Genomic DNA, 24,992 nt, shown 5'->3' on the forward strand with positions numbered 1-24,992 from the left:
ACTTTTATTGTATGCACTTTACTTAACCATAAGTATTGCAATAATATCGATTCATTTCGCTTGTACGAGAAAAGAGACTGATCAATAAATACCATCTTTTATTGAACACGCCCGTCTCTTCTTTTTCTCTACAATCTGGTGAAACTAAGAATGCACTGAACTGACTGAGTAAAATAAGTTGTCTTTTGTTTTCACACGACTCTAGAGATACACTCTTGATCAAGGGAGAGCAAAGTTGTCATGTTCTATGGTTGTCAGGAACTAAATCCCTTCTTGTCTATCCAGGGAAGTTCAATTCCTCCCTGCCTATTCGAGAAAGTTTCTAGTGAACTCTGAGCTAGCTGGTAAAACCCAAAACTTTAAGTCTAATATCGTCAGTAGAAGACCTAGTTAACCTCCGTCCTAGGTCTATACTATTGAAGGTATTATTCCAATGCGCAGAGCCTATTGGGATAATAGGAACTACACTACAAAAGAATAAAGAGCAGTGCAGAAAGAGGCAAGAGGGGTACAGAAAGAGGCAAGAGGCGTGTCGAAAGAAAGCAGAGAAGTGCAGTAAGAAGCAACAAAGATGCTGCAAGAGACAAGAAGGGTTCAGAAAGAGGCAAGAGAAGTGCATAAAGAAGCAATATAGTTGCAGGAAGAGGTAATAGAGGTGCAGAAAGAGGCAAGAGAGATGCACAAAGACGCAAGTGAGGTGCAGAAAGAGGCAAGAGAGGTGCAGAAAGAAGAGAGTGAGGTTCAGAAAAAGGCAAAAGAAAAGCAGAAAGTGGCAAGTGAGGTGCAGAAAGAGGCAATAGAAGTGCAGAAAGAGGCAAATGAAGTGCAGAAGTAGGCAAGAGAACTGCAGAAAGAGAAAAGAGAGTTACAGAAACAGGCAAAACGGGTACTGAAAGAGGGAACATGTGCGCAGGCAGAAGTAAGAAAGGTGCAGAAAGAGGGAAGAGGGGGACAGAAAGAGGCAAGAGGGATGCAATATTTGCAAAAGAGGCGCAGAAAGAAGAAAGAGCAGTGCAGAAAGAAGCAAGAGGGGTACAGAAAGAGGCAAGAGGCGTGCCGAAAGAAGGCAGAGAAATGCAGAAAGAAGCAACAAAGGTGCTGCAAGAGACAAGGAGGGTTCAGAAAGAGGAAAGAAAAGTGCAGAAAGAAGCAACATAGATGCAGGAAGAGGCGATAGAGGTGCAGAAAGAGGCAGGAGAGATGCAGAAAGAAGCAAGTGAGGTGCAGAAAGAGGCAAGAGAGGTGCAGAAAGAAGAGAGTGAGGTTCAGAAAGAGGCAAAAGAAAAGCAGAAAGTGGCAAGTGAGGTGCAGAAAGAGGCAAGAGAGGTATAGAACAAGGCAAAAGAAGAGTAGAAAGAGGCAAAAGTGCAGAATGAGGCACTTGAAGTGCAGAAAGAGGCAAGAGAGGTACAGAAAGAGGCTTGAGAAGTGCAGAAAGAGGCAAGGGAAGTGCAGAAAGCGGAAAGAGGCATGCACAGAGGCAAGAGAGGAGCAGAAAGAGGCAAGATAGGTGCAGGAAGGAGCAAGAGAGGTACCGAAAGAAGCAAGAGAAGTGCAGAAAGAAGCGAGAGATGTGCAGAAAGAGGGAAGACGAGTGCAGAAAGAAAACAACAGACGTGCAGAAAGAAGCAAGAGAGGTGCGGAAAGAGGCAATAGAAGTGCAGAAAGGGGCAAGAGAGTTACAGAAACAGGCAACATGGGTACAGAAAGTGGGAACATGTGTGCAGACAGAGGCAAGAGAGGTGCAGAAAAAGGGGTACAGAAAGAAGCAAGAGGGATGCAGAAATGTGCAAAAGAGGTGCATAAAGTAGCAAAAGCAGTGCAGAAAGAACCAACAGAGGTGCAGAAAGAGGTAGGAGAGGTGGATAAAGAGGCAAGATGGTACAGAAAAGGCAAGAGGGGTACAGAAAGAAGGAAGAGAATTGCAGAAAGAAGCAACAGAGGTGCTGCAAGAGACAAGAAGGGTGCAGAAAGAGGCAACAGAAGTACAGAATGAAGCAACAGAGCTACAGGAAAGGCAATAGAGATGCAGAAAGAGGCAAGAGAGATGCGGATAGAAGCTAGTGAGGTGTAGGAAGAGGCAAAAGAGGTGCAGAAAGAGGCTTGAGAAGTTATGTTATGTTATGTTATATGACTTTTATATAATGCAAATCACCATCAGGTCTCTAAGCGCTTCTAGAGAAGAGTGAGCAAGTCACTGGAGCAGAAATATCATAGCAGCGGCGGTAGAAGGAGTTACGCAGTTGTTAACGCCTCCCTAAATAAAAAAGTTTTTAACAGCTTCCTAAAGGTGAGCAGAGCCGGTTTCTTACGCAGATATTCCGGCAGATCGTTCCAGATCTGCGGAAGGGAATAGGAGAATGCCCTACCCCCTTTGAATTTAGAGATGTACCTGGGGGGTGCTAACCTACAGGCCTCAGATGATCGCAGAGCCCGGCCAGGAACATATTTCTCCAATCGATCTTTAATATACTTGGGTGCCTGACCATAGATTGCCTTATGGGCGATACATAGACCCTTGAACTGCGCTCTCTGTTTAATGGGAAGCCAATATAGTTTATGTAACAGAGGGGTAGCTCGTGTCTTTCTAGGGAGTCTAAAGATAAGCCTAGCCGCATCGTTCTGTACCACCTGAAATCTCCTGATAAGCTTCTGAGGGAGGCCAATGTAGAGGGCATTCCCGTAATCCAGCCTGGAGATGACGGTGGTGGAGACAACTGACTGTAGTGAAGATGTTGAGAGGAGAAGAGCGAGTTTTTGTAGCTGCCTGAGTAAACCAGTGCAGAGTCCTACTACAGTGATAACCTGACAAGACATAGATAGTTCAGAGTCAATTTTCAGCCCCAGGCTTTTTATGACAGGGACTAGTACCGGAGCTACACCTAGTTCCGGAGGCCAGAAGAGATCACACCATGGGCTATTGCTTGTTGGAATGACAAGCACTTCGGTTTAGCCGACTCCTGGGCCTGGCAAGAGTTATTAAGCCGGATAAGAAGTTGAGTATCATCGGCGTAATTAAAAACCTGACAGTCCATATGAGTCCGATTCCTCCACAAGGGGTTGCAAATAGATATTAAAAAGGAGTGAAGATATTGCAGAGCCCTGGGGTACTCCACAGTCCAAAGAGCCCAGATCCAATATCTGCTCACCCAGCTGAACTCTCTGAGTATGGTCAGACAGAAATTACTCTAGCCTTTGGTATGCTTGCCCGCTAATGCCCAGGTTGGTGAGACGGTTCAGCAGTATGTTATGGCTGACCGCATCGAATGATGCTGACAGATCTAATATAATCAGGGCAGTCGGCTGTTTATTATCAGCCCTAACTCTGAGCTCATACAGAATGGATAACACCACTAGCTCTGTGCTATGATGAGCTTTAAAGCCCGCCTGTCTAGCTTGGAGTAGCTGATGGTCCTCCAGATACCTCGAAAGTATCTTTAATACGTGCTGGTCCAATATTTTAGCTATAAAGGGGAGCTGAGAGATGGGTCCATAGTTCTTTAACGTCAGGATATCCGCATCAGGTTTTTTCAACAGGGGGGTGACCCTGGCTTCTTTAAGATTTATCGCTAAATAGCCCAAATCCAGCGAATTATTTAGAAGTCCCAAGACCTGTTTCTCCAGCTCTGGCAGTGCCATTTGGAAAATCCTCGGAGGACAAGGATCTATTCGAGAGCCTGATTTGGTATGATTTGCTATTGATACTAAGGTGGCTGAATCCATTTTAGGGAAATTAGATAGCTGAATGCTGAGGCAGGGACGGAAATTGGTCTGGTGGAGGGAACTGGGGTCAGTAGGGGTTCTAGCAATTTCCGAGATGATGTCCTTAACTTTCTGGAGGAAAAACTCCTGAAAAACATCACAGATGCGATTGTGGATTTCTTCTCGTTTTTTTTACTCAATTCCTTCAAAAGGGTGAAAGTGTCTTTCTGTTTATTCTCTGCCAGGATAATCTTTCCTTCATAATACTCTGCTTTCCTAGCTAAAATAGCTAATTTGTATGTGGAGAGAAGGGCTTTGTAGGCATTGAGCTCTACTGGCTCGTAGCTTTGTCACCACCGCCTCTCAGCTTGACAGAGAAGTTGCAGAAAGAGGCAAGAGAAGTAGAGAAAGATGTAAGAGAGGTGTAGAAGGAAGAGAGTGAGGTGCAGAAAGAAGCAAACGAGAGGCAGAAAGAGGCAAGAGAGGTACAGAAAGAGGCAAGGGAAGTGCAGAAACCAGCAAGAGAAATGCACAAAGAGGCAAGAGAGGTACAGAAAGAGGCTCGGAAAGTGCAGAAAGAGGCAAGAAAAGTGCAGAAAGATGCAAGAGAGGTGCAGAAGGAAGAGAGTGAGGTGCAGAATGTAGCAAGGGAGAAGCAGAAAGAGGCAAGAGAGGTACAGAAAGAAGAAAGGGAAGTGCAGAAACCGCCTGGAGAAATGCACAAAGAGGCAAGAGAGGAGCAGCAAGAGAGGTGCAGAAAGAAGCAAGAGGGGGTGCAGAAAAAAGCAAAAGAAGTACACAAAGAAGCAAGAGAGGTGCAGAAAGAGGAAAGACGAGTGCAGTAAGAGACAACAGGGGAGCAGAAAGGGGCAAGAGAGGTGCAGAAAGAGGCAATAGAAGTGCAGAAAGAGGCAATTGAGGTTCAGAAGGAGGCAAGAGACTGCAGAAAGAGGCAAGAGAGTTGCACAAACAGGCAAAAGGGGTGCAGAAAGAGGGAACATGGGTGCAGACAGGCAAGCGATGTACAGAAAGAGGAAAGACAGGTACAGAAAAAGGCAAGAGGGATGCAGAAATTTACAAAAGAGTTGCAGAAAGAAGCAAGAGCAGTGGCAGTGCAGAAAGAACCACCAGAGGAGCAGAAAGAGGCTAGAGGGGTGCCGAAAAAGGTAGGAGAGGTGCACAAAGAGGCCAGAGGGGTACAGGAAGAAGCAAGAGGGATGCAGAAAGAAGGAAGAGAAGTACAGAAAGAAGCAACAGAGGTGCTGTAAGAGACAAGAAGGATGCAGAAAGAGGCAAGCGAAGTGTAGAAGGAAGCATCAGCATTGCAGGAAGAGGCAATAGAGGTTCAGAAAGAGGCAAGATGGATGCAGAAAGAAGCAAGTAACGTACAGAAAGAGGCAGGAGAGGTGCAGAAAGAAGAGAGTGAGGTTCAGAAAGAGGCAAGATGGATGCAGAAAGAAACAAGTAAAGTACAGAAAGAGGCAGGAGAGGTGCAGAAAGAAGAGAGTGAGTTTCAGAAAGAGGCAAAAGAAGAGCAGAAAGTGTCAAGTGAGGTGCAGCAGGAGGCAAGATAAGTGTAGAACGAGCCAAGAGAAGTGCAGAAAGAAGCACTTGGGTGCAGAAAGAGGCAAGAGAGGTGTAAAAGGAAGAAAATGAGGTGCAGAAAGAGGCAAGGGAGAAGCAGAAAGAGGCAAGAGAGGTACAGAAAGAGGCAAGGTAAGTGCAGAAACCGGCAAGAGAAATGCACAGAGGCAAGAGAAGAACAGAAAGAGGCAAGAGAGGTGCAGAAAGAGGCAAGTGAGGTACAGAAAGAGGCAAGAGAGGTACAGAACAAGGCAAGAGAGGCGCAGAAAGAGGCAAGAGATCTGCAGAAAAAAACAACAGAGGTGCTGGGTGAGGCAAATGAGATGCAGAAAGGGGCAAGAGAAGTTCAGAAAGAGGCAAGTGAAGTGCAGAAAGAAGACAGTAAGGTGCAGAAAGAGGAAGAAAGGTGCAGAAAGATGCAAGATAAATTCAGAAGGGGGCAAGAGAGGCACAGAAAGAAGAGAGGTTTGTGCACCATTAGTACCAATTTAAGACCCACATTTAGTAATAAGTAACACATGACCGTTTCAGCTATGCAAAGGGCCTTCCACCACACTGTAACACTTGAAGCTGCATTTTTGAGAACATTTGAGCCGTTTGAGCTAGAAACAAGGCTTTTTTTTTTCAAATCTGCAGATTAGGCAGCATATGATGGAATATTTGGCAAATGCGGAAAATGTTTAATTATGTGAAAATTGGTGCAGCCAAACAGTCACATAATTCCAGTGGCCCTGCTCATACCTCTGATTAGGTCCAGAAGTGCTCCTCATTGGGTCCTTCTTTTTTTGTGTCTCATTGAGTTTATAGTTTAGCTTCTATGGAAATGAGGAAGACTACACCTGAGTCACAAGATGGCTGCCAACACTTCCTGATTTGGAGTGTTGGCAGCCAATCAGAATGAAGCTCGTGTTCGGGAGGTTTCACAAATCCTCCTCGTTGCTCAGATATCGATATTTTTATTTTTTTAATTTCCTTTAAGGACCTACTGAAAGAATTTACACCATTTAAACAAAAAGGTCACTTTTTGAACCAAGACCTACCTTTTTGCCAAATTTGGTGTAATTCCGTTTAGCAGTTCGGGCTGTAGCTTTGTCTAAAGTTTACTATGGAAATTAACATGGAGAAAATGCATTTAGGAACCCCCACTTTTTTCTCGGCCCCAGTTTGGCGAATCACCCCTAAACTTTCAAAATAAGACCTGACCTGAGCTGGTCATTAGTTTGGAAAATTTCACGAAGATTCGTCAAACGGTGCCAAAGATATTGGCAAAAGAAAAAACACTTTTTAATGGAAACAAGGTCCTAACTATAACTACCTACTGGCAAATGCTAGTAGGTAAAAACAAAATCTATATATATATGCTATGTGTTGCAGAGGTGCCTGTGTAGTTAATTTTATATCAAATAAATTCCACATTTGCACCCTTAATATCTCCCTTCCACCCACTTGCATCAAACTTGGGGGAATGGTGTTCATAAGTCAGCCGTTAAGCATGTCACATTTGGTGTCAATTGATCAAAATGAAAAAAATCATTTTGCCATAGGAATGCTTTTCCATGTATAACTTCAAAAGCACTGAACGAAATGTGGGCACATTTGAATGTCATGTGTTTTTTTGGTCATCATTGCTTTTTCTTCATTTGGTCAAGCCATGTCTGCCGTTTTGGAGCTGTAAGTCAAAATGTCACTGTTGCACAAGCATCAACTATCAAAATCTCTGAATGTTCACAATCAATGGAACACTGATAACAAAGAACCAATCATGAGGTAACTGCACACATGCACAATTTAAACAATAAATGAAACAATTGTGCCCATCACTGTTGGGAACAAAGAAGGGAATCAATTAGAATAAAACACAAGGTGAGTGTGAGAAAAGCTCATGCACTGGCGAGTGTAAATGCTCCAATTATGTACCAGTAATCTTCAATACTATGAGCCATAGTCTTTCTCATAATGGTCCTCACATAATGAGCCTCCTGCCTCCATTTGTACAGGCTTCACCTTTATAACAAAAGATCATAATTTCTCTTCCCAATATGGCTACTATGCTGTGTCCTGTACTGTGACTGATAAAGGAGGAGCCTTTCTTGCACACAGCCGGTTTATACTAAGCATCTATTAAGAAGCAGTTTTTACTTTCTTATACAAATGCAAATGTTACATCGTTTTTAACTCCACAGTGGAGAGGGGGGGACTAGACTTGTGATGACGAATACTCTGACTCGGAGTAATGAAGATTACCAGCAAGTAATCGGTGCATTACCATCATCATCTGTCTTCCTTGTCCCACCCCTAACGTAATGAGTGTATACCCAAGCTAAGTATAAATTGTCAATAAAAACATACCATACGATCTTGCAACACTTTGTGAAGATTTATTAAATTACAAGTGAAACTACATACTCATTAATGTAATGCTGATAATACTGCTGTACCAATGAAGAAGAAATGACTTGCTTCATTTATAATGTATAATGAGAAATTGAGGTATGGGTTGAGGTACAAGTTGCTGCTGCATAAATATCCTTATGGGAGCTTCCTTTAAATGCTGCCCAAGAGGCGGGAGATTCCTTTAGTGGAACAATACTGAATCACAAACACTAAAGGAACCCCAGCTTTTTCATAACCTAAAGAAATAATCACTATAACCCATCTACTCAAGGTCACGGTGCATAAATGATGAGTCTTTTTGGCCATACCAAAGGTGGCAAGCAAAGAGACTGAAAGAAGTTCTTTGAATAGAAATAGAGAGAGTCCGATGAAGATCTAAACAGTGCCGCAGGATTTCGTGATCAGAAAAAGGAGAGGGGAAAATGACAGGAAGAATCAGATACTGAGAGAGTTGAAATGATGATTGAACCGTGGGTAAAAAATCAGATCAGGTCTCAATACAACCTTTTCTTTGAAAAACCTCATAAAAAGGTTTATGAGAAAGGAGTGCCCCAATGTTCTCTAATTTATGATCTGAAGAGAACTCCATCAGGAACAAAACCTTAAGTGTCAAGAACTTTAAGGAAATGGTATAGAGACAAATTAAGGGTGCCTCCTGTAGAATACTATCATCAAACAAAACAAAAGCCAATGCTGGAACTCCCTGTTCACAACCAATATTATTCAACAATAGCTGCTTTGAATTAAACAAAAACAACCTGCTTTTAATTTAGCACCATGCGGGATTTATTCTCTTTAGTAGAATTTTTCTTTTTTTAGCACACTATTTTTTGTGCATGGAAATACACAATACAAAATACAAAGAAATTTTTATATACAATATATACATACAGATTTATAACTCAAAAACAACATTTTACAGATTTCATACACACTTGGCCATACAATCATACACAAACCACTCATACAACTGGAAGTGAGAAAAAACAATGAGTCCACGTATCGGTGACGTATTTGATGGAAAACAATTCTTTTCGTGATTTCTAATTCTTAAAGTCTGTTTTAGTCACAGTTTTACCAAAGTCACTCATGTGACAACATTAAAGAAAGGGCTGTTCTAAAACACCAGTGGTAAACAGATACGGGACAAGACTGGTCGACGCGTTTCAAACCCCTGCGTCTTGGTGGGGTTCTCCTCAGGACCGGATGGGTTCTGAAAAATAGAAATGGCTAGCTTAGGATTGCTTACTCAAAAGTGAAAAGGGACGTACTCCAGTGAACCAAAGCGGCTCCCTACCTTTGGCCAAAAGTCAATAATCGCAAACAGTGGTGGGCGGGTTCCCAAAGTCGAGTCTAATTTGTATTTCCCACAAAGGAGTGATCACAGGGACTGTGTGAGGAAAAACACAAACGACATTCAGTATTTAGTCATACATCCCGGCCCACTCATTCTGGTGATCTAGGCAGAGAGGGGGGGCGTCCTACTTACCCGCTAGTTCACAGCTTTTGACTCGCTGTTCTCTCCTCGTTTGCTCGGGAGCGGCCGCTCCTTTGCTGCAATAAGAAGGAAAAATGTGTCAATAATCTGCGTCTCAGGCGCAGTGGCGGTGTGGATCAGTCCAGCGAGGTAACACACCGATTTAGGAAAAAGGCGTCCGTCCTTCTCCTCGGTTCAAACGAATGATTCCCTCGAGTTGGGAACTGACAAAAGTACTTCCTCGTTATGGATGCCAACCCGGTGGTCTTGGGACTTTTAGTTCTATATCCATTGCGGTCAAGTCAAAGTGTGAATGTAAACAGTGGACCGGATTGTGGACTGGACTTGGCGAACCCATTAACTAGGGCGGCTCAGACGTTAGGCTTATAAATTTCTGATATTTCGTTTAATCCCCGTATCGCGGTGTTAAACTTCATTATAAGCATTGCTTCGCGTTGTGATAATTTGGCATCCAGGTCGCCGCCCCTAGGACCTTTTTCAATTTTGGATAACACTGTCCATCGCAAATCAGTTTTCTCGTGTTTACATTTTGTCCAATGGTTAACTAGTGGGGCATTCTCCACTCCTCTGCGGATACGCGATTTATGTTGCGTTATCCTGTTCCTGATTTCTTGTGTAGTCTTCCCAATATAGACTAGAGGGCACGGGCAGATGATAGCATACACGACATTTTTGGATTTACAATTCGTGAAAGTGTCGTGCTTCCAATGGATATTCTCAAATGTGAACACAGAGTCCTCAATGGTTTCATTACAACAGGTGCACGTTCCACACTTATGATGTCCTTTGGGTGGTGGTAATCCAAAAAGACTTTTTTGAAGGTGGTCTCCAGTAAAGTTTACTGGAGAAAAAAATCAAACCAGATGTCAGAAGGATGGTGTGTGTCACCACCTTCAGTCCAGCTGCAAACCTACATAGGAAACTCATAATGTCCAATTGGCACTTACTAAAAAACCTGCATGAGGATTTCTTAGCACCGCCACTTTTTGCATATAAAAAGGACAAGAGCGTGGCTAACCATATTGTAAGGGCGGCATTACCAATTGTGAAGGCACCAACATTACAAAGTCTTTTTGGATTACCACCACCCAAAGGACATCATAAGTGTGGAACGTGCACCTGTTGTAATGAAACCATTGAGGACTCTGTGTTCACATTTGAGAATATCCATTGGAAGCACGACACTTTCACGAATTGTAAATCCAAAAATGTCGTGTATGCTATCATCTGCCCGTGCCCTCTAGTCTATATTGGGAAGACTACACAAGAAATCAGGAACAGGATAACGCAACATAAATCGCGTATCCGCAGAGGAGTGGAGAATGCCCCACTAGTTAACCATTGGACAAAATGTAAACACGAGAAAACTGATTTGCGATGGACAGTGTTATCCAAAATTGAAAAAGGTCCTAGGGGCGGCGACCTGGATGCCAAATTATCACAACACGAAGCAATGCTTATAATGAAGTTTAACACCGCGATACGGGGATTAAACGAAATATCAGAAATTTATAAGCCTAACGTCTGAGCCGCCCTAGTTAATGGGTTCGCCAAGTCCAGTCCACAATCCGGTCCACTGTTTACATTCACACTGTGACTTGACCGCAATAGATATAGAACTAAAAGTCCCAAGACCACCGGGTTGGCATCCATAACGAGGAAGTACTTTTGTCAGTTCCCAACTCGAGGGAATCATTCGTTTGAACCGAGGAGAAGGACGGACGCCTTTTTCCTAAATCGGTGTGTTACCTCGCTGGACTGATCCACACCGCCACTGCGCCTGAGACGCAGATTATTGACACATTTTTCCTTCTTATTGCAGCAAAGGAGCGGCCGCTCCCGAGCAAACGAGGAGAGAACAGCGAGTCAAAAGCTGTGAACTAGCGGGTAAGTAGGACGCCCCCCCTCTCTGCCTAGATCACCAGAATGAGTGGGCCGGGATGTATGACTAAATACTGAATGTCGTTTGTGTTTTTCCTCACACAGTCCCTGTGATCACTCCTTTGTGGGAAATACAAATTAGACTCGACTTTGGGAACCCGCCCACCACTGTTTGCGATTATTGACTTTCGGCCAAAGGTAGGGAGCCGCTTTGGTTCACTGGAGTACGTCCCTTTTCACTTTTGAGTAAGCAATCCTAAGCTAGCCATTTCTATTTTTCAGAACCCATCCGGTCCTGAGGAGAACCCCACCAAGACGCAGGGGTTTGAAACGCGTCGACCAGTCTTGTCCCGTATCTGTTTACCACTGGTGTTTTAGAACAGCCCTTTCTTTAATGTTGTCACATGAGTGACTTTGGTAAAACTGTGACTAAAACAGACTTTAAGAATTAGAAATCACGAAAAGAATTGTTTTCCATCAAATACGTCACCGATACGTGGACTCATTGTTTTTTCTCACTTCCAGTTGTATGAGTGGTTTGTGTATGATTGTATGGCCAAGTGTGTATGAAATCTGTAAAATGTTGTTTTTGAGTTATGAATCTGTATGTATATATTGTATATAAAAATTTCTTTGTATTTTGTATTGTGTATTTCCATGCACAAAAAATAGTGTGCTAAAAAAAGAAAAATTCTACTAAAGAGAATAAATCCCGCATGGTGCTAAATTAAAAGCAGGTTGTTTTTGTTTAATTCAAAGCAGCTATTGTTGAATAATATTGGTTGTGAACAGGGAGTTCCAGCATTGGCTTTTGTTTTGTTTGATGATATTGGTTGGACTCAGCCTTCCTGAGCTAGGAGTCAAGACCCTTCTTTGATTCTTTGTCCTGTAGAATACTAAGCACCAAAGGCAAAATCCAGGAAGGCATAGGAGTGTGAACAATAGGCCTTCATAACTGGAAGCTCTTAAGTAATCGAGCTGCCAAACAATCACATTCTGAAATAGAGAACCCTCTAATGGCTCAGATTGCTGTCCATTGACTATGCAAAGTAGATACTTTGAGCCCCACAAGAAAACAATTCTTTAGGAATTTTGCCATCTTACCTCTTTTACAGGAAGATGCTACAAACCTTTTAGACCTACACCAGGAAATCAAATGCCTCTAGTGCCTCTACCTTTAATGTGCTTTGATTTCTGAATTCTGAATAGGAAGTGCAATGTCAGAGAAACACCCCTGGGATTATAATATTTGCCTCTCAATTTCCACACCTTAGAGAGAGAAGGTGATGAATCTTCTCTTTAAACTAACGAAATTTCAGTGTAGATGGAAACAATTGATAAGGTTGATGGAGTTTGGACTGCTAACTGAAGAAGCAGTAGGAACCAAGGAATGCATTACTAAAATGAATGAACCAGGAGAACTTCACACTAAAAACAAACTTCCCTTTTCCTTTTATTATAGAGGGAGAAGATCAGTATCTTCAAACCCTATTGTCTATCCAGCCGAAACTGGATGACCACGAATTTTTTACGATCAAACTTTTACAAGGTCTAATCTTGCCAGGTTGCCAAATTTACATATTAGTTTGTACGAGATGCCACATGATCAAAAACATTGTTAAAAACATTACAAGTTCAAAGGAATGTTCTATTTGTCTGTTTTATTGGTCAGCAAATTATGTCTTACACATCAAAATATTTTACCCATAATCCATTAAAAACAATTGATCATCAATATTTATCTGAAAAAAACTGTTGACGCGGCATTTCGGTGTTAGAAAGGATCGTCACTTTCTTCAGGACAATGATTTTAAGATTAAAATAATCTGAATTCGTAGGATATCAGCCTTTCTCAATTGACTTTAATAGTGAACGAATAATCTCTTCAATAAGCTCAATTGACAGATACTGGTCAGTACTTAATGATGAGTTTGTCTTTATCAAGCAATCTCATTAGGTTACAGATTTCTTACTTGCATCATCAATCAATTCTGATATGCTTAATGGTTTTTTGATATCTTAGTACAGGGCTACTTCCGATTTCCTATTCATCTTTATTCAATTTTGATGAACTTAAATAAAAAACCTTTATCTTGTTACTCCTCTCACTCTATTGTGGTGTGTGTCCTTACTTAGTTATTAGTCTGGAACACAAGCTGAGGATAAGGAGTGCCAGGAGCAAATGTCCGTCTTGCTAGCCTTCCAGATTGGATCCAATCTGGAAGGCTAGCAAGACGCAAGAAGCAAGTTCATCAAAATTGAATAAAGATGAATAGGAAATCCTAAAAAATACACAAACGAGTGCACACCAAAAAAATACACAAATTACTAAAGATTGTATTACTTTATATTGAAAATATTAGCAAAAATCAAAAAGGTTGGTGCTACATCTCTGTGACTATATTTTCAATGCTTGTTTTATTTCACGATACTTGGCTCCTGCTCCTGCCAGGGCCAGACTGAAAACCCAAAGCAGCCCTAGAAATGTTGCCAGACCAGCCCAAGTGCGATGCATACCAAGTGCAGCGAGTGAGCCTGACCACTACAAAGTGGGCTTCGGGGGGGCTCTCCCCCAAGAAAAGTTTGGGGGAAATGGTGCATTCTACAACACATTTGTCGTTTTATGTTGAATTGTATTAGCTTTTAAAGCATAGTTAATGCTGACCTTCCTGCAAACCAGGATACAACAATGGTTGTTGGGGCTCTTCATTGATTCCCTCACTATCACCCTCCAACAGCGCCACTCATCTCTCCATAGACCCTCTGTCACATGTATTTCATTTGTTTTAGAGCACCTCTCATACCAGTGTAGGGTGTCAGAACACTTTACATCACACACATACAAAGATAATGGATCATATCTGTGTAAATCGTTACATAGCAAATGTTACATAAGACAAAGGGGATTGCAAGATGTAGGATTTACATGTTATCCATTCTGGGAGGCATTTTTTAAGAATGCTTGGTCTGGCGAAGCACACAGTCAGGATTCAGACCATAACACAGTGGTTAGTATTGACTTTAATAATACAAATGTATTTCTAACCAAACAAACCTTTTTTAGCAGCATCAGGATAATGAAAGACTGGGAAAAATAAATAACTTAATAACTTGTACCATGCAGTTTGTATGCAGCTCTTTGATGGCAGTTTATAGCTCACTGTGCTAGATTACGATTGTAATTTATGAACTACACAGTGACAAATAATCTCTGTAATAAAAGCAGTAACACACTGTGCTACACACATAAAATACTTACAGTTTTTTGTTTTTTAAATGCATGGTACAATTTCTTTGCATCATGCATATTAACCATCTGCCACTCCCTTAGATGAGTCAAAGCTGCCACTGGACAAAACTCCCACCTCTTTCCAGCAGGTACATTCATCACTGGAGTTATCTTGGTACTTTTATTGTTGCCAGACAACTGCTGATTATACAAGGAACTTTGCTGTGCTTTTAAAACTGCTGCCTGCGGACCCCCTGGGAATGTGTCACTGACCACTTGTGGTCTACGGACCACAGTTTGGGAACCACTGCTCTGAGCTATTATGCCTTGCTTACAAAAGATAACAACACGGGGCCCCTCACACTGGTACACAGGGGAAGATTGAGTAGGTGAATGTGGTGGGGCGGCCCATATTCACTGGGATGGCTGAGACAGACAAGGGTGAGGGATGCGGAAGGGGGATAGGATACCGTGCGAGATGATCACACTCCTGATGTTGGTATGGGGGATTAGAGTAGACTCATATTCAGAATCAGAGGTTAGGCCAGTGTGATTGGTTGTGGCCTGACGAGTGATAGGAGGTTTGAATCATGTGGCATTTTTTTCATATTTGCTGTTTGTCTGGTGGCTTGTTATATTAGACTTACGGTCTGTTTTTCAATGGAATCGAATTCACTGTGATATTGCTGAAAACGTTATAAAATAATGAAAAAAATACAATATAAAATTAGTCTTAATATCATATGTCTCTAAGAAAGATTTCCCAATTCTGTGCAAGATGAGGATTCTTTTGGCTCCTGTTCTACAAACAAACAAGCACAAGAATAAGCGCTCATAACCCTTAATGGATGACTCCTGAAACTACTGCTCAAGGGCAAAGTCAACATCCTGAAACACAATTGCTGTGCTAGAGTACATTTCTGAATTGAGTTCAGGCTTTGATCAACTTGCAGCAATAACAGAGCCAGGAGTTTCTGAAGATCTGAGAACAAATTCTGGCTGCATCTACTGTGTATCACAATTGCCTAGAAAGAATGCTATGGACCATGACGAACTTATACACGAATACTAATTTTTCAAAATGACTGCCAACATCTCCAAGTCTTGTGAGAATTCTGTGGCTTTGTGGGACATGTATTACTTCTTGTCTTCACTCTTTTCACTTATCAGTGTGGCGTAGTGCACCCATTGGAGGAAGCCTCTTTCAAGACAGCACCCATTTTCTCTGAATCCTACCAGCCTCTCTACTCTTGAAGTCGGGTGTGTTTGAGAGGTTCAGAGTGAAGTGTCTCTGTGGAGGACCAGCATACAAAGGTAAGTGTGTCCAGCGGATCACAGCGTTGCCCTACAGAGAAGGTTTAAATGCACAAGTTGAATGCTAATCCCACGTATGCCTTCATTGTGCTGTCTTTGAAATGGGCAACAAGAGATTTCAACTAGTAATTTCCTGTGATGAAGGAAGTTTGATATCGCGACACACATCAAAGATAATAAGATCTTTGAAACTGATTTTATTGATTTATAACAGAGAATTTGGATAACATATTTATATTAAGTAAATATTTGGACGTGAACAAGAAAATCCAAAGGAATCCCTATTTTTATAAATACATAGCAAAGCAAAATTTCAAGTACCAAAGTTAATTTCCATTATTGAAAGGCACTGAGTTAACAGGGGAGATAACATGGACATATCCCCATACCAGAGATGCAAGGTCAACTGTGCATTGTTGAGGTGCTAATTTCTATGGTCCCACAAATTAAGCAAATGGCACAAATGCATCCTTTAAATGTGGTGTATTGCACATGAAGAACTTTATACCTTTTCTCCCCTAATGTATTCTTGTAACAACAGTTAAACAGACAATTACAGTGAACTGTATTGAATGCCTTTTGTGTATTGCGACTGAGTCACATATGTAGAGATTTTCTAGGTAGGGACGTTTATATATTATCTAGAGTTGTATTCTATTATGGTCAAGGCTCTCTTTTCTAAATCAGACTTTATCATTTTGGATCAATGCATATATAACCTTTAATTTATGTCACACAGACTTTATGAAGAATATTATTTCCGTTCCTCATTCACTGAGGATATTTGTCAGTTGTTTGAACAATCCAGAAAGAGGTTCCTGCCCTTGATAATTGACTACAATAATGTGTAACGATTGTAAATATTTTATTTGAGTTTGAAAGCACTCGCTGGCAACATTTTGGTTAAAGCACTCTAGCTGAATGAGTACTAACAACAGTTAAAAAAAGGACAGATAAAATGCATATTTACATAAATTAAGCTTTGCATTTGGCTTTTCCTGTGTTTTTTTGGTCAGAACAACTTTTACTGCTGCACCAACTAAATATCTAGATTTGAAAATGTCTACTCCTCTAATGTTTTTAAAACAGATTCATTTTTTTTACTAGTTTGGTAGATTACAGTAAATTGAGATTATTTGAAAAAAATCAGAATTACAGAAATTCTTCACAAATTGCAGAATCATTTGTCGTCATTCTAACTCCTGTGTTTCTTTTTACTGCATGACTTATCTTTCAGTAGAATACCTTCTTTTATATGCAATGAACTCGCAGCCACAATCATCAATCTTGCAAAAGTCTACTCTTCCGTTAATTTCCAATGTAGGTGATACTGACAACTTACAGTCAAAGTTAGGCAGGCTGGCCATCAACCGGCTGACGTTTTGGAGGCTCAGCTTCCGCCATACTAACCCCAGCCGCCTGAAGTAAGGTTGCCCACCAAACATTGGTTTAAATTTATCCACCAAAATGACTCCCTTGTTCATGACAAAACCTGGTGGAATCTGTGAGAAACATCTCCTATGATGGCATATTCCCCTTGCCATGCCACAGTGGCGCATTCTACCATACTTTTTATTAGTCATAATAGATCCTCCAAATGGAGCTCTATCTTTGGGAATACCATAGGGTTTGTAATATCTGTTAGCACAGATATGGTTACTATGGTTCTCTGAACAACATACTCCAGTACCCTTTATGTCCATCAATATGAATCATATTTTCCTGTGATGTGTATTAAAACTAAAAGTGTTTCTGTGTCAGTCAAAGTCCTGCTTACTAGGAAGCACCAGTACTATTCTACTGCAATAAAAGGCAATGGTAATATTTTATTGAAAAATCTTTCTTGCAAGTATATGGCAACTAGGCCTGTGCAAAATCTTTAATACGCCAACCTTTTCTTGCAGAATTTCTTGCATGTCTCATTACGCATATATGAATTGCGCAGAATTATACCATAACGCCATGTTACGCAATTAGGTTGTTGTTTGAGGACAAATCCTAATATGGAACAACACAAACAAACTGAACACAAATGACTGTTGTTCATACTATTTGCAATGTAACACTTTTTTTCTAAGCACAAAATGGATTTATTTTATATCAAATAAAATAAAATGCCAGATTTTGCCTCTCACGTACATTTCACTTAATCACACAAAAAGAAATTTAGTGGATTTCACACAACCCTACACTGGCCAGCATGTTGAGGTAACAGTATATTTACTTTATTTTATTTCTGTGGCATGGGCTTACAATAAACACATTAATAAAAAAATAATTGTGTGAGCATGTGTACCAATGCTTATTTCCATTGTTTTAAAACTTGTTTTCAAATTTGCCCATAATGGTATTGAAAACAATGAAGTAAAAGTTGTGTGTAGCATCCTTTCGACACAACACATATAAGCTTCCATCATTGTGATACACTTGGTGTCCAGGAAAATAAAGCTGCAACTCTGATTCAACAGATTTTATCTAAAAATGTGCAGAAACAATACGAATGTATTCTACCTCTGAAAGATGGGATGACGATTTGCAGTTAATCTATGCTTTTTGACTTTTAATAAAGTTGCCTTTCCACTCAAGTTCTATTTCGTGGGCTTTGTACTTGTGATTAATACTAAAAGACATTTCATGCAGTTTGCTGGTGAACTGGATGCATAAAATATGCTACTCATACTAAAACAAAAACGTGTATCTGCATAAAAAGGAGAAATGTAGAACATATTAACAAAACATAATTCTCAAAGTTCAACACAGTTTTAAGACATAAAGCAGAATAGTGTAAACTAGCCTCAGTAACAAAATCGGAGGCAGCTGTTTAAGATGGCCGCCACGACCGTCTGCTGCTCGGTTTCTAAAATAGATCACTTTGTCAACACTGGCCTGTTACCACTGTGCTGCAGAGCTAAGAATAGGCCTCTAGCTGCTTACTCACTCAAAGTATTCAGCTGCAGGGGTAGTCTTGTACGTGTAGTCAATGGCTTCCGCGTCGAGACTGCTCCAATTAGAATACCACGTTTCTGAGCAGTTCAGACTGTTCCAGGAGTTGTTGCAATGAATCCAGGGTAGGTCTGTGGTGAATGAAGAGAAGAGGTAGTGGAGGGCCCAGGCGATGATGACATTATAGAAGAATCCAACGTAGAGGGAGATGAGTATAACAGTAAAGCCCACACCTAGAAGAGATGAAAAGAGAGAGTGACTGGAACCAGTCTTATTATTTGGCATAGGTGACATCGGCTGCTGAGTTTTCACTTGAAAGAAGTCACTCTTTTTCCTTGCATTCAAGTCTGTCTGCGCATGAAGAGACAGAATGAATGAGTGTAGTTAAATTGGTCAAAAAGGAATGATGACTGGTACATGGTCTCTGATAAAAAGTTGGATTTTAGGTTAGGTTTTGAAAAGTAACTTTGAGTCCATGTTCTTAGGAACGCTCCTCCTCCCCGTAATCTCTCGCAATCTAATTTGTTGTTGTACATAACCATCACCTCTGTTTTGTCAGGGAAACTATCTTAAGGCCTTATTTAAACCTTGCCAGATAGCTTACCAGATTTACAGACAGCAAGTACTGATGGAGCAAGGTTTCATAAGTACAGAAACTTGCTCGTATTCAATCCTCTCGAAAATAACATGTAGCTTGTTACCTAACATGTTTTGTGACTACTAAACACCGCACTACACGCCATTTCTAGTATCTAGGGGAAGCTTTCCGATGTGCTTTTACTAACAGTAACCCGAGTGTTCTAATATGTCCGCCGAAAACGAGGGAATCTTTCTGCGCATGCGTCTGCTATATCTGCGTAGTGTGACGTATCTTTGCTTTTGGTGAGAACTCTTTGCAGCTGTGCTTAAGTGCCAAGATGGCTGCTTCATGCTTCACATACTAATGCACATGCTCCTGCTCGAACTAAAACTTGTATGTTCTGCTTAACTAATAATGCTATAGTTAAAATAAAGTAACGGGGTTAGAGTAGAAATAAGTGGTATACAGTGCATTCATTTATTTTTGTATTCTAATGTGTCTCTCTTTGACTTCATTAACCCCTTCGATGCTCATGACGAGCTCAGCTCGTCATGCAGTACACTGCTCGTTTGCTCATGACGAGCTGAGCTCGTCATGAACAATGAGAATAAATCAGAAGCAGCACAGAGGGGGAATTGCTGCAGCACTGATGGTGTTAATAGCTCGTATTTGGGCCTGAAGTGTGTTGCAAACTCCATTTTGAAAGGCTGCGTCTGCGCAGTTGAACACAGAAAACCTTGAAGCCGCTGGCATTGACAAGCAGCCAAAGTCCTGACTTACCCGCAATGTTCCTGGGAACCTGACCATGTGACCCCAGGAGAGGAAGAAACTGAATGATTTTGAATACATTGTATATGAATTGAAATTAATATTTCTGGGTAGAATAAAATCGTGGGAAAGTAAATTATGGGTGGGAATATTGATCATCTATATCGAATGGAAATTATCTCATACTGGTATGGTGTGACGACCTCTCCTCATCTTTCTGACCAATCAAATAAAGGCAACACATAGAATTTGCAACATTAAGGGGGTGGTACACACTCTGAAATGGTATAACTAAGGTAGGCTTAGTCAGTTAGATTGTCCGACTTGTCACAGACCTGTCACTGACCCAACATATGCAGACGGAGAATTGAGAGCAGAGGGCTGGTTGAGCACTCTGACAGAAGAATCGGGAGTTTTACCAAGGTAGAAGAATCGATCTACCCAGTCGGGGTCCGAGTGTAGCCGCAGAGAGGGGTGTGACGCTGGTGTTGCACTTAGCAGAGGTTACTGTCCTGTCTTGCACCTGTCCTGTTCTGTTGGCACCTGATTAGTCTGAAGCCTTTTCTTGTCCCAGCCCGTGGCCAGGGTTGGTCTTCGCACCATTCTAGGTAAATATAATCTGTGTGGTATGTCCTTGTACCGTTTCCCTTTTTCACCCTTCCCAGGTGCCAATGTCTAAAGGCATTTTCTTAAAGTCCTGCAAAATGTGTTTTAATAACTGTTTTCTTACTTGCAAAGTCTGTAGTTTCCCTACTGTGCCACCTGACTCACAAAATAATGCATGGATAAAGTGTTTTTAAACTTCCTTGAGTCTGTGGTTATTTATGAAGGTAAATGTTGTTCTCTGCAAATCAAAAGGGAGAGAGAGGACTAGGTAAGCCAGTCCGGGTCCCCTGGTTATATGTAGAGATATCAATATAGGACTAGCTATGTTGTGTTAGAGGAGACTCAGAAGGTATATCCGTAGGCAAACCCTTAGGTTTGGACATGAAGCCCTCACACACCAACCTAGTTGGTGTCATGCTTCATCATCGGGCCCACCACAGTGACACCGAATGTGTCCCGGGTGTGCTGCGACTCCAGATTACTGAGGAGCAGGTATTCTTACTGAGTGTGCAGTGCTGGTGAGAATGAAGGTGAAAGGTTTAAAAGCTATCCAGGTGGTCCCAGTTCCCGAGGGTAAGAGGTAAATTTAATACCTGGGCCCCTGTTAGCAAGATAAAAAGGCTGTGGACGTTGTGGAGTATATTAGGGGCTCCTACGTCCTTGTGGTCTACATGTTTCAGCCAGGCCTTTTGATTAAAACTGGCTTTCCTCAGGACCAAATGAGTATGTGTGAGTGAAAATAAACTATATTAAGTGAAAGTGTATGGTAAAAAAAGTGTTGCACTCGCTAAGGTGCCGTACGTGTAAGAGGGGGATTCCCTCTGCTTTAACTTGCTACTTGCTGTTAAAGCCTCATGGGTCACTTGGCAGGGAAGGAAAGGAGACCGGTATTTCCGATCAGCGGTTCCTGCGACCTATCGTCCTGCTCCAGTGTCCCGAGTGACTCGGGACACTGGAGCAGGACGATAGGTCTCCTTTCCTTCCCTGCCAAGTGACCCATGAGGCTTTAACAGCAAGTAGCAAGTTAAAGCAGAGGGAATCCCCCTCTTACACGTACGGCACCTTAGCGAGTGCAACACTTTTTTTACCATACACTTTCACTTAATATAGTTTATTTTCACTCACACATACTCATTTGGTCCTGAGGAAAGCCAGTTTTAATCAAAAGGCCTGGCTGAAACATGTAGACCACAAGGACGTAGGAGCCCCTAATATACTCCACAACGTCCACAGCCTTTTTATCTTGCTAACAGGGGCCCAGGTATTAAATTTACCTCTTACCCTCGGGAACTGGGACCACCTGGATAGCTTTTAAACCTTTCACCTTCATTCTCACCAGCACTGCACACTCAGTAAGAATACCTGCTCCTCAGTAATCTGGAGTCGCAGCACACCCGGGACACATTCGGTGTCACTGTGGTGGGCCCGATGATGAAGCATGACACCAACTAGGTTGGTGTGTGAGGGCTTCATGTCCAAACCTAAGGGTTTGCCTACGGATATACCTTCTGAGTCTCCTCTAACACAACATAGCTAGTCCTATATTGATATCTCTAAATGTTGTTCTCTACCTATTATTCTAACTCCTTGATCCTTAGATTTAGGACTTGGAGCACAAGTGACAAGGATTTGGTAAGTCGTGGGGTACAGGTATAAATCCTAAGGTGAATAAAAATTCTTATAGCCAGGAAGTTAAGCTGGATTACTGGTTCAATGTATGAATGTTTATGGGCCCAGGTGAGTATGGTAAACTGAGCTGGTAATATCGCACCATCAGTATTTCTTTGGTAGCAGATTGATGGTTAGGGTTTAGTTAGGATAGGAAGTTAGTTGTGTATTGATTTTATTTTATTTTATGTATTGACCAAAACCTGTTTTTGTATTGTTTCATGTTGTCTGGAAGTCCCCGGGGATATTGAACAGCGGGTGGTAAATAGAAGCCACACTGCAGTGAGGTTACTGGCCTGATGAAGTAAGTGCGTAAAGTTAGGTAGAACTTAAAGCACTGGTTAGGGATTTTTTTTCTTCAGTGAAAGTGAGAGTAATTGATAGCAAAGGAGTTCGCTGGTGAAACTTTGGTCTTAGATCACCTAGAAAGAGTAAGTCTGAAGGAGTAGCAGGTTCTTTTTGCTTGCATGAAGAGTAAGCGGAAGAGGTTTTCCTCGTAGTGCGTGAAGGGTAAACGGAAGGGTTTTCCTCGCTGTGAGAGAAATTCGTTTCCTTTGAATTTAGTCAATCAAGCACAGTAGCGCATGTTTCTATGTCGTTAATTAATTAAACGTGCATTTAAAATTAAAAGAAATTTAATTGTTGTATTACCTTGCAAAGGAGGGGGTCAGTTGTGGTGCTGCACTAATGTCATTTGAGCCACGCTGGGATTGGTTGAAACAGCTGGTGTGTAATCGTGGGAAAATTGTTTAGGAGGGGTGAGTACAAATAGCGAAACTCACGTCACAGAAAGCCGCGTAAGCATTGGTTAACGCAATTTTGTAAGTTAATTGTTGATTGGTCACTGAAAATAAGAGACGTGCTGGTATTGGAAAAAGCAGTAATTGAAATTTCAGTGTTAATAGACAGCGGTAATTATATGTGGCATCTAGATCCAGCATTTATAGGAAATCGCCCAGATAGAAAACATTTAGGGTTTGCACGAGAACAGAATATTAGAGGAAGACCATATACCATATATCACGCCCGCGTCATACATGATGATAGAAAGAGGTTATCACACTTGTGTATGGCTAGAGAACTGGATAGAGTACAAGAAAGATGATGGTATATTGGCATTTGGCCAGAATATGGTACATTTAAAGGTAGAATATTACACAATTTACGAACTTGCATGAATGAATAAGACCCTAGACCAAGATTAACGCAGTATGAAGCTTTAGAAGAGTGGGATACTGAGGCTTTTGAACAAGATAGACCTCGGTGTGACAGAAATGTAAGTACATTTTACCCCATATTTCCCAAAGAGACAAGAGATAAGTAGATCAAACAATGAAGGCAGTCCATGTTAGTGGAAGGATTATATTCTGTATTGACCACAGAAAGGGACACGCCTCTTGCCTGGGGGTGTACCTTTTCGTTATCCGCCACCACCGTTCAGCTGCCTGAAGCCTCTGGGACCGGGACGCCTTGCTACACAGCCCCTTTCTGCCTCTCTGCCACCTCGCTGCTCTCGCGGACCGCTGCTGTCGGGGCACTACATCCCCCAGGAGGCAGCGCGGTCTCGCGAGAGGGGCCGCGAGAGTTCACGCCAGCAGTGCTCAAAACCACACAGGAGCTCACGCAGCACGGGACGCGCCTCTTGCTTGGAGGTGTACCTTTTCGTTATCCGCCAACACCGTTCACTCACCTGAAGCCTCTGGGACCGGGACGCCTTGCTACACAGCCCCTTTCTGCCTCTCTGCCACCTCGCTGCTCCCGTGGACCGCTGCTGCCGGGGCACTACATCCCCCAGGAGGCAGTGCGGTCTCGCGAGAGGGGCCGCGAGAGTTCACGCCAGCAGTGCTCAAAACCATACAGGAGCTCATGCGCGCGGGCGTGCCCGGGCGCTGCCTGGGCAAAGCCCGGGCCAAAGGCGGGCCCGTCCGCGCCCGTCACCGGCCGCAGGAGGCTGGGCTGGGCCATCCCCCTTTTATCTGGACTATAAGTGACAAAAGGAACATTGAAAGAACTTGGACAGCAAGTAAGACTCTTTAGTGAGACCTTTTTGCAAACTATTGTAACAGTTCCTTCATATCTACTTGGGCCTCACTGCTGAAATGAATAAGGGTCAAATTAAAGGAGGAGGGGGGTTAGGCGTTGCACAGACCCTTGATGCATTTTTTATAAGGGCTGATTCTGAATTGCTACAGGAGATTGAGAAAACTCAAAAAAGGCTGTCATCAGACTTTAAGCGGGCACCCAGGTGTTTGTCTCAGCAGGGGTTGGCACCAGTAAAAGACGCAATAGAAACAAGAGGGCATCAAATATGCATGAGGTCTTGATACATAATCCAGCTATTGTATTCTTGCCTGTGGTTCTGGATACCTTATCCCCTGTTGCGGAAAATATTTCCCCCAACCAACCCCCCACATCACAACTTTTTAGTGGAAAGCAACGATTAGCTCAAGTGGGGAATGGTGGGACTGCTGTGAGTACCAATATCACATAAAAGAAAAGGAAGGCAGGCAGTATCCCAGTGACTACACACCAAGCTAGTAAGGTACCCAAAACCAGGGGCTCCCAGGGTAGAAAGGGTCGCCCACAAAATACTGCTACCCCGAGAAAAAACACCACCTCAAGTGTAAACTCACAGCATATTCCTACGCAGATCCATTCTGATATGGAAAATAATTTTGTAGTGAAATTAGAAGAGAGACTACAGTCCCTACTTAATCCTATACTTAGAAAGCTTGAGGAGATAGATGGCAGATTGAGTAAAATTGAGAATTATTTATTGCCATCACAGAGCACCCAGGGAGGGGATCGGCATACGGGCTTAGCAG

The 24,992-nt window shown here is 42.1% G+C and overlaps 1 protein-coding gene across 1 annotated transcript in view; it reads right to left on the bottom strand.

The window, feature by feature from the left end:
- Window positions 1-24,992, bottom strand: part of SLC6A3 (solute carrier family 6 member 3) — a 711,041-nt gene that overhangs the window by 610,748 nt on the left and 75,301 nt on the right. Inside the window, exon 3 of the mRNA XM_078685725.1 lies at window positions 18,541-18,778. Within this exon, the coding sequence (XP_078541851.1) occupies window positions 18,541-18,778 (238 nt within the window). The remainder of the gene's footprint in view (window positions 1-18,540; window positions 18,779-24,992) is intronic.

The sequence above is a fragment of the Lissotriton helveticus genome, chromosome 4_1, assembly GCF_964261635.1.
Source record: "Lissotriton helveticus chromosome 4_1, aLisHel1.1, whole genome shotgun sequence".
Lineage (NCBI taxonomy): Eukaryota > Metazoa > Chordata > Amphibia > Caudata > Salamandridae > Lissotriton > Lissotriton helveticus.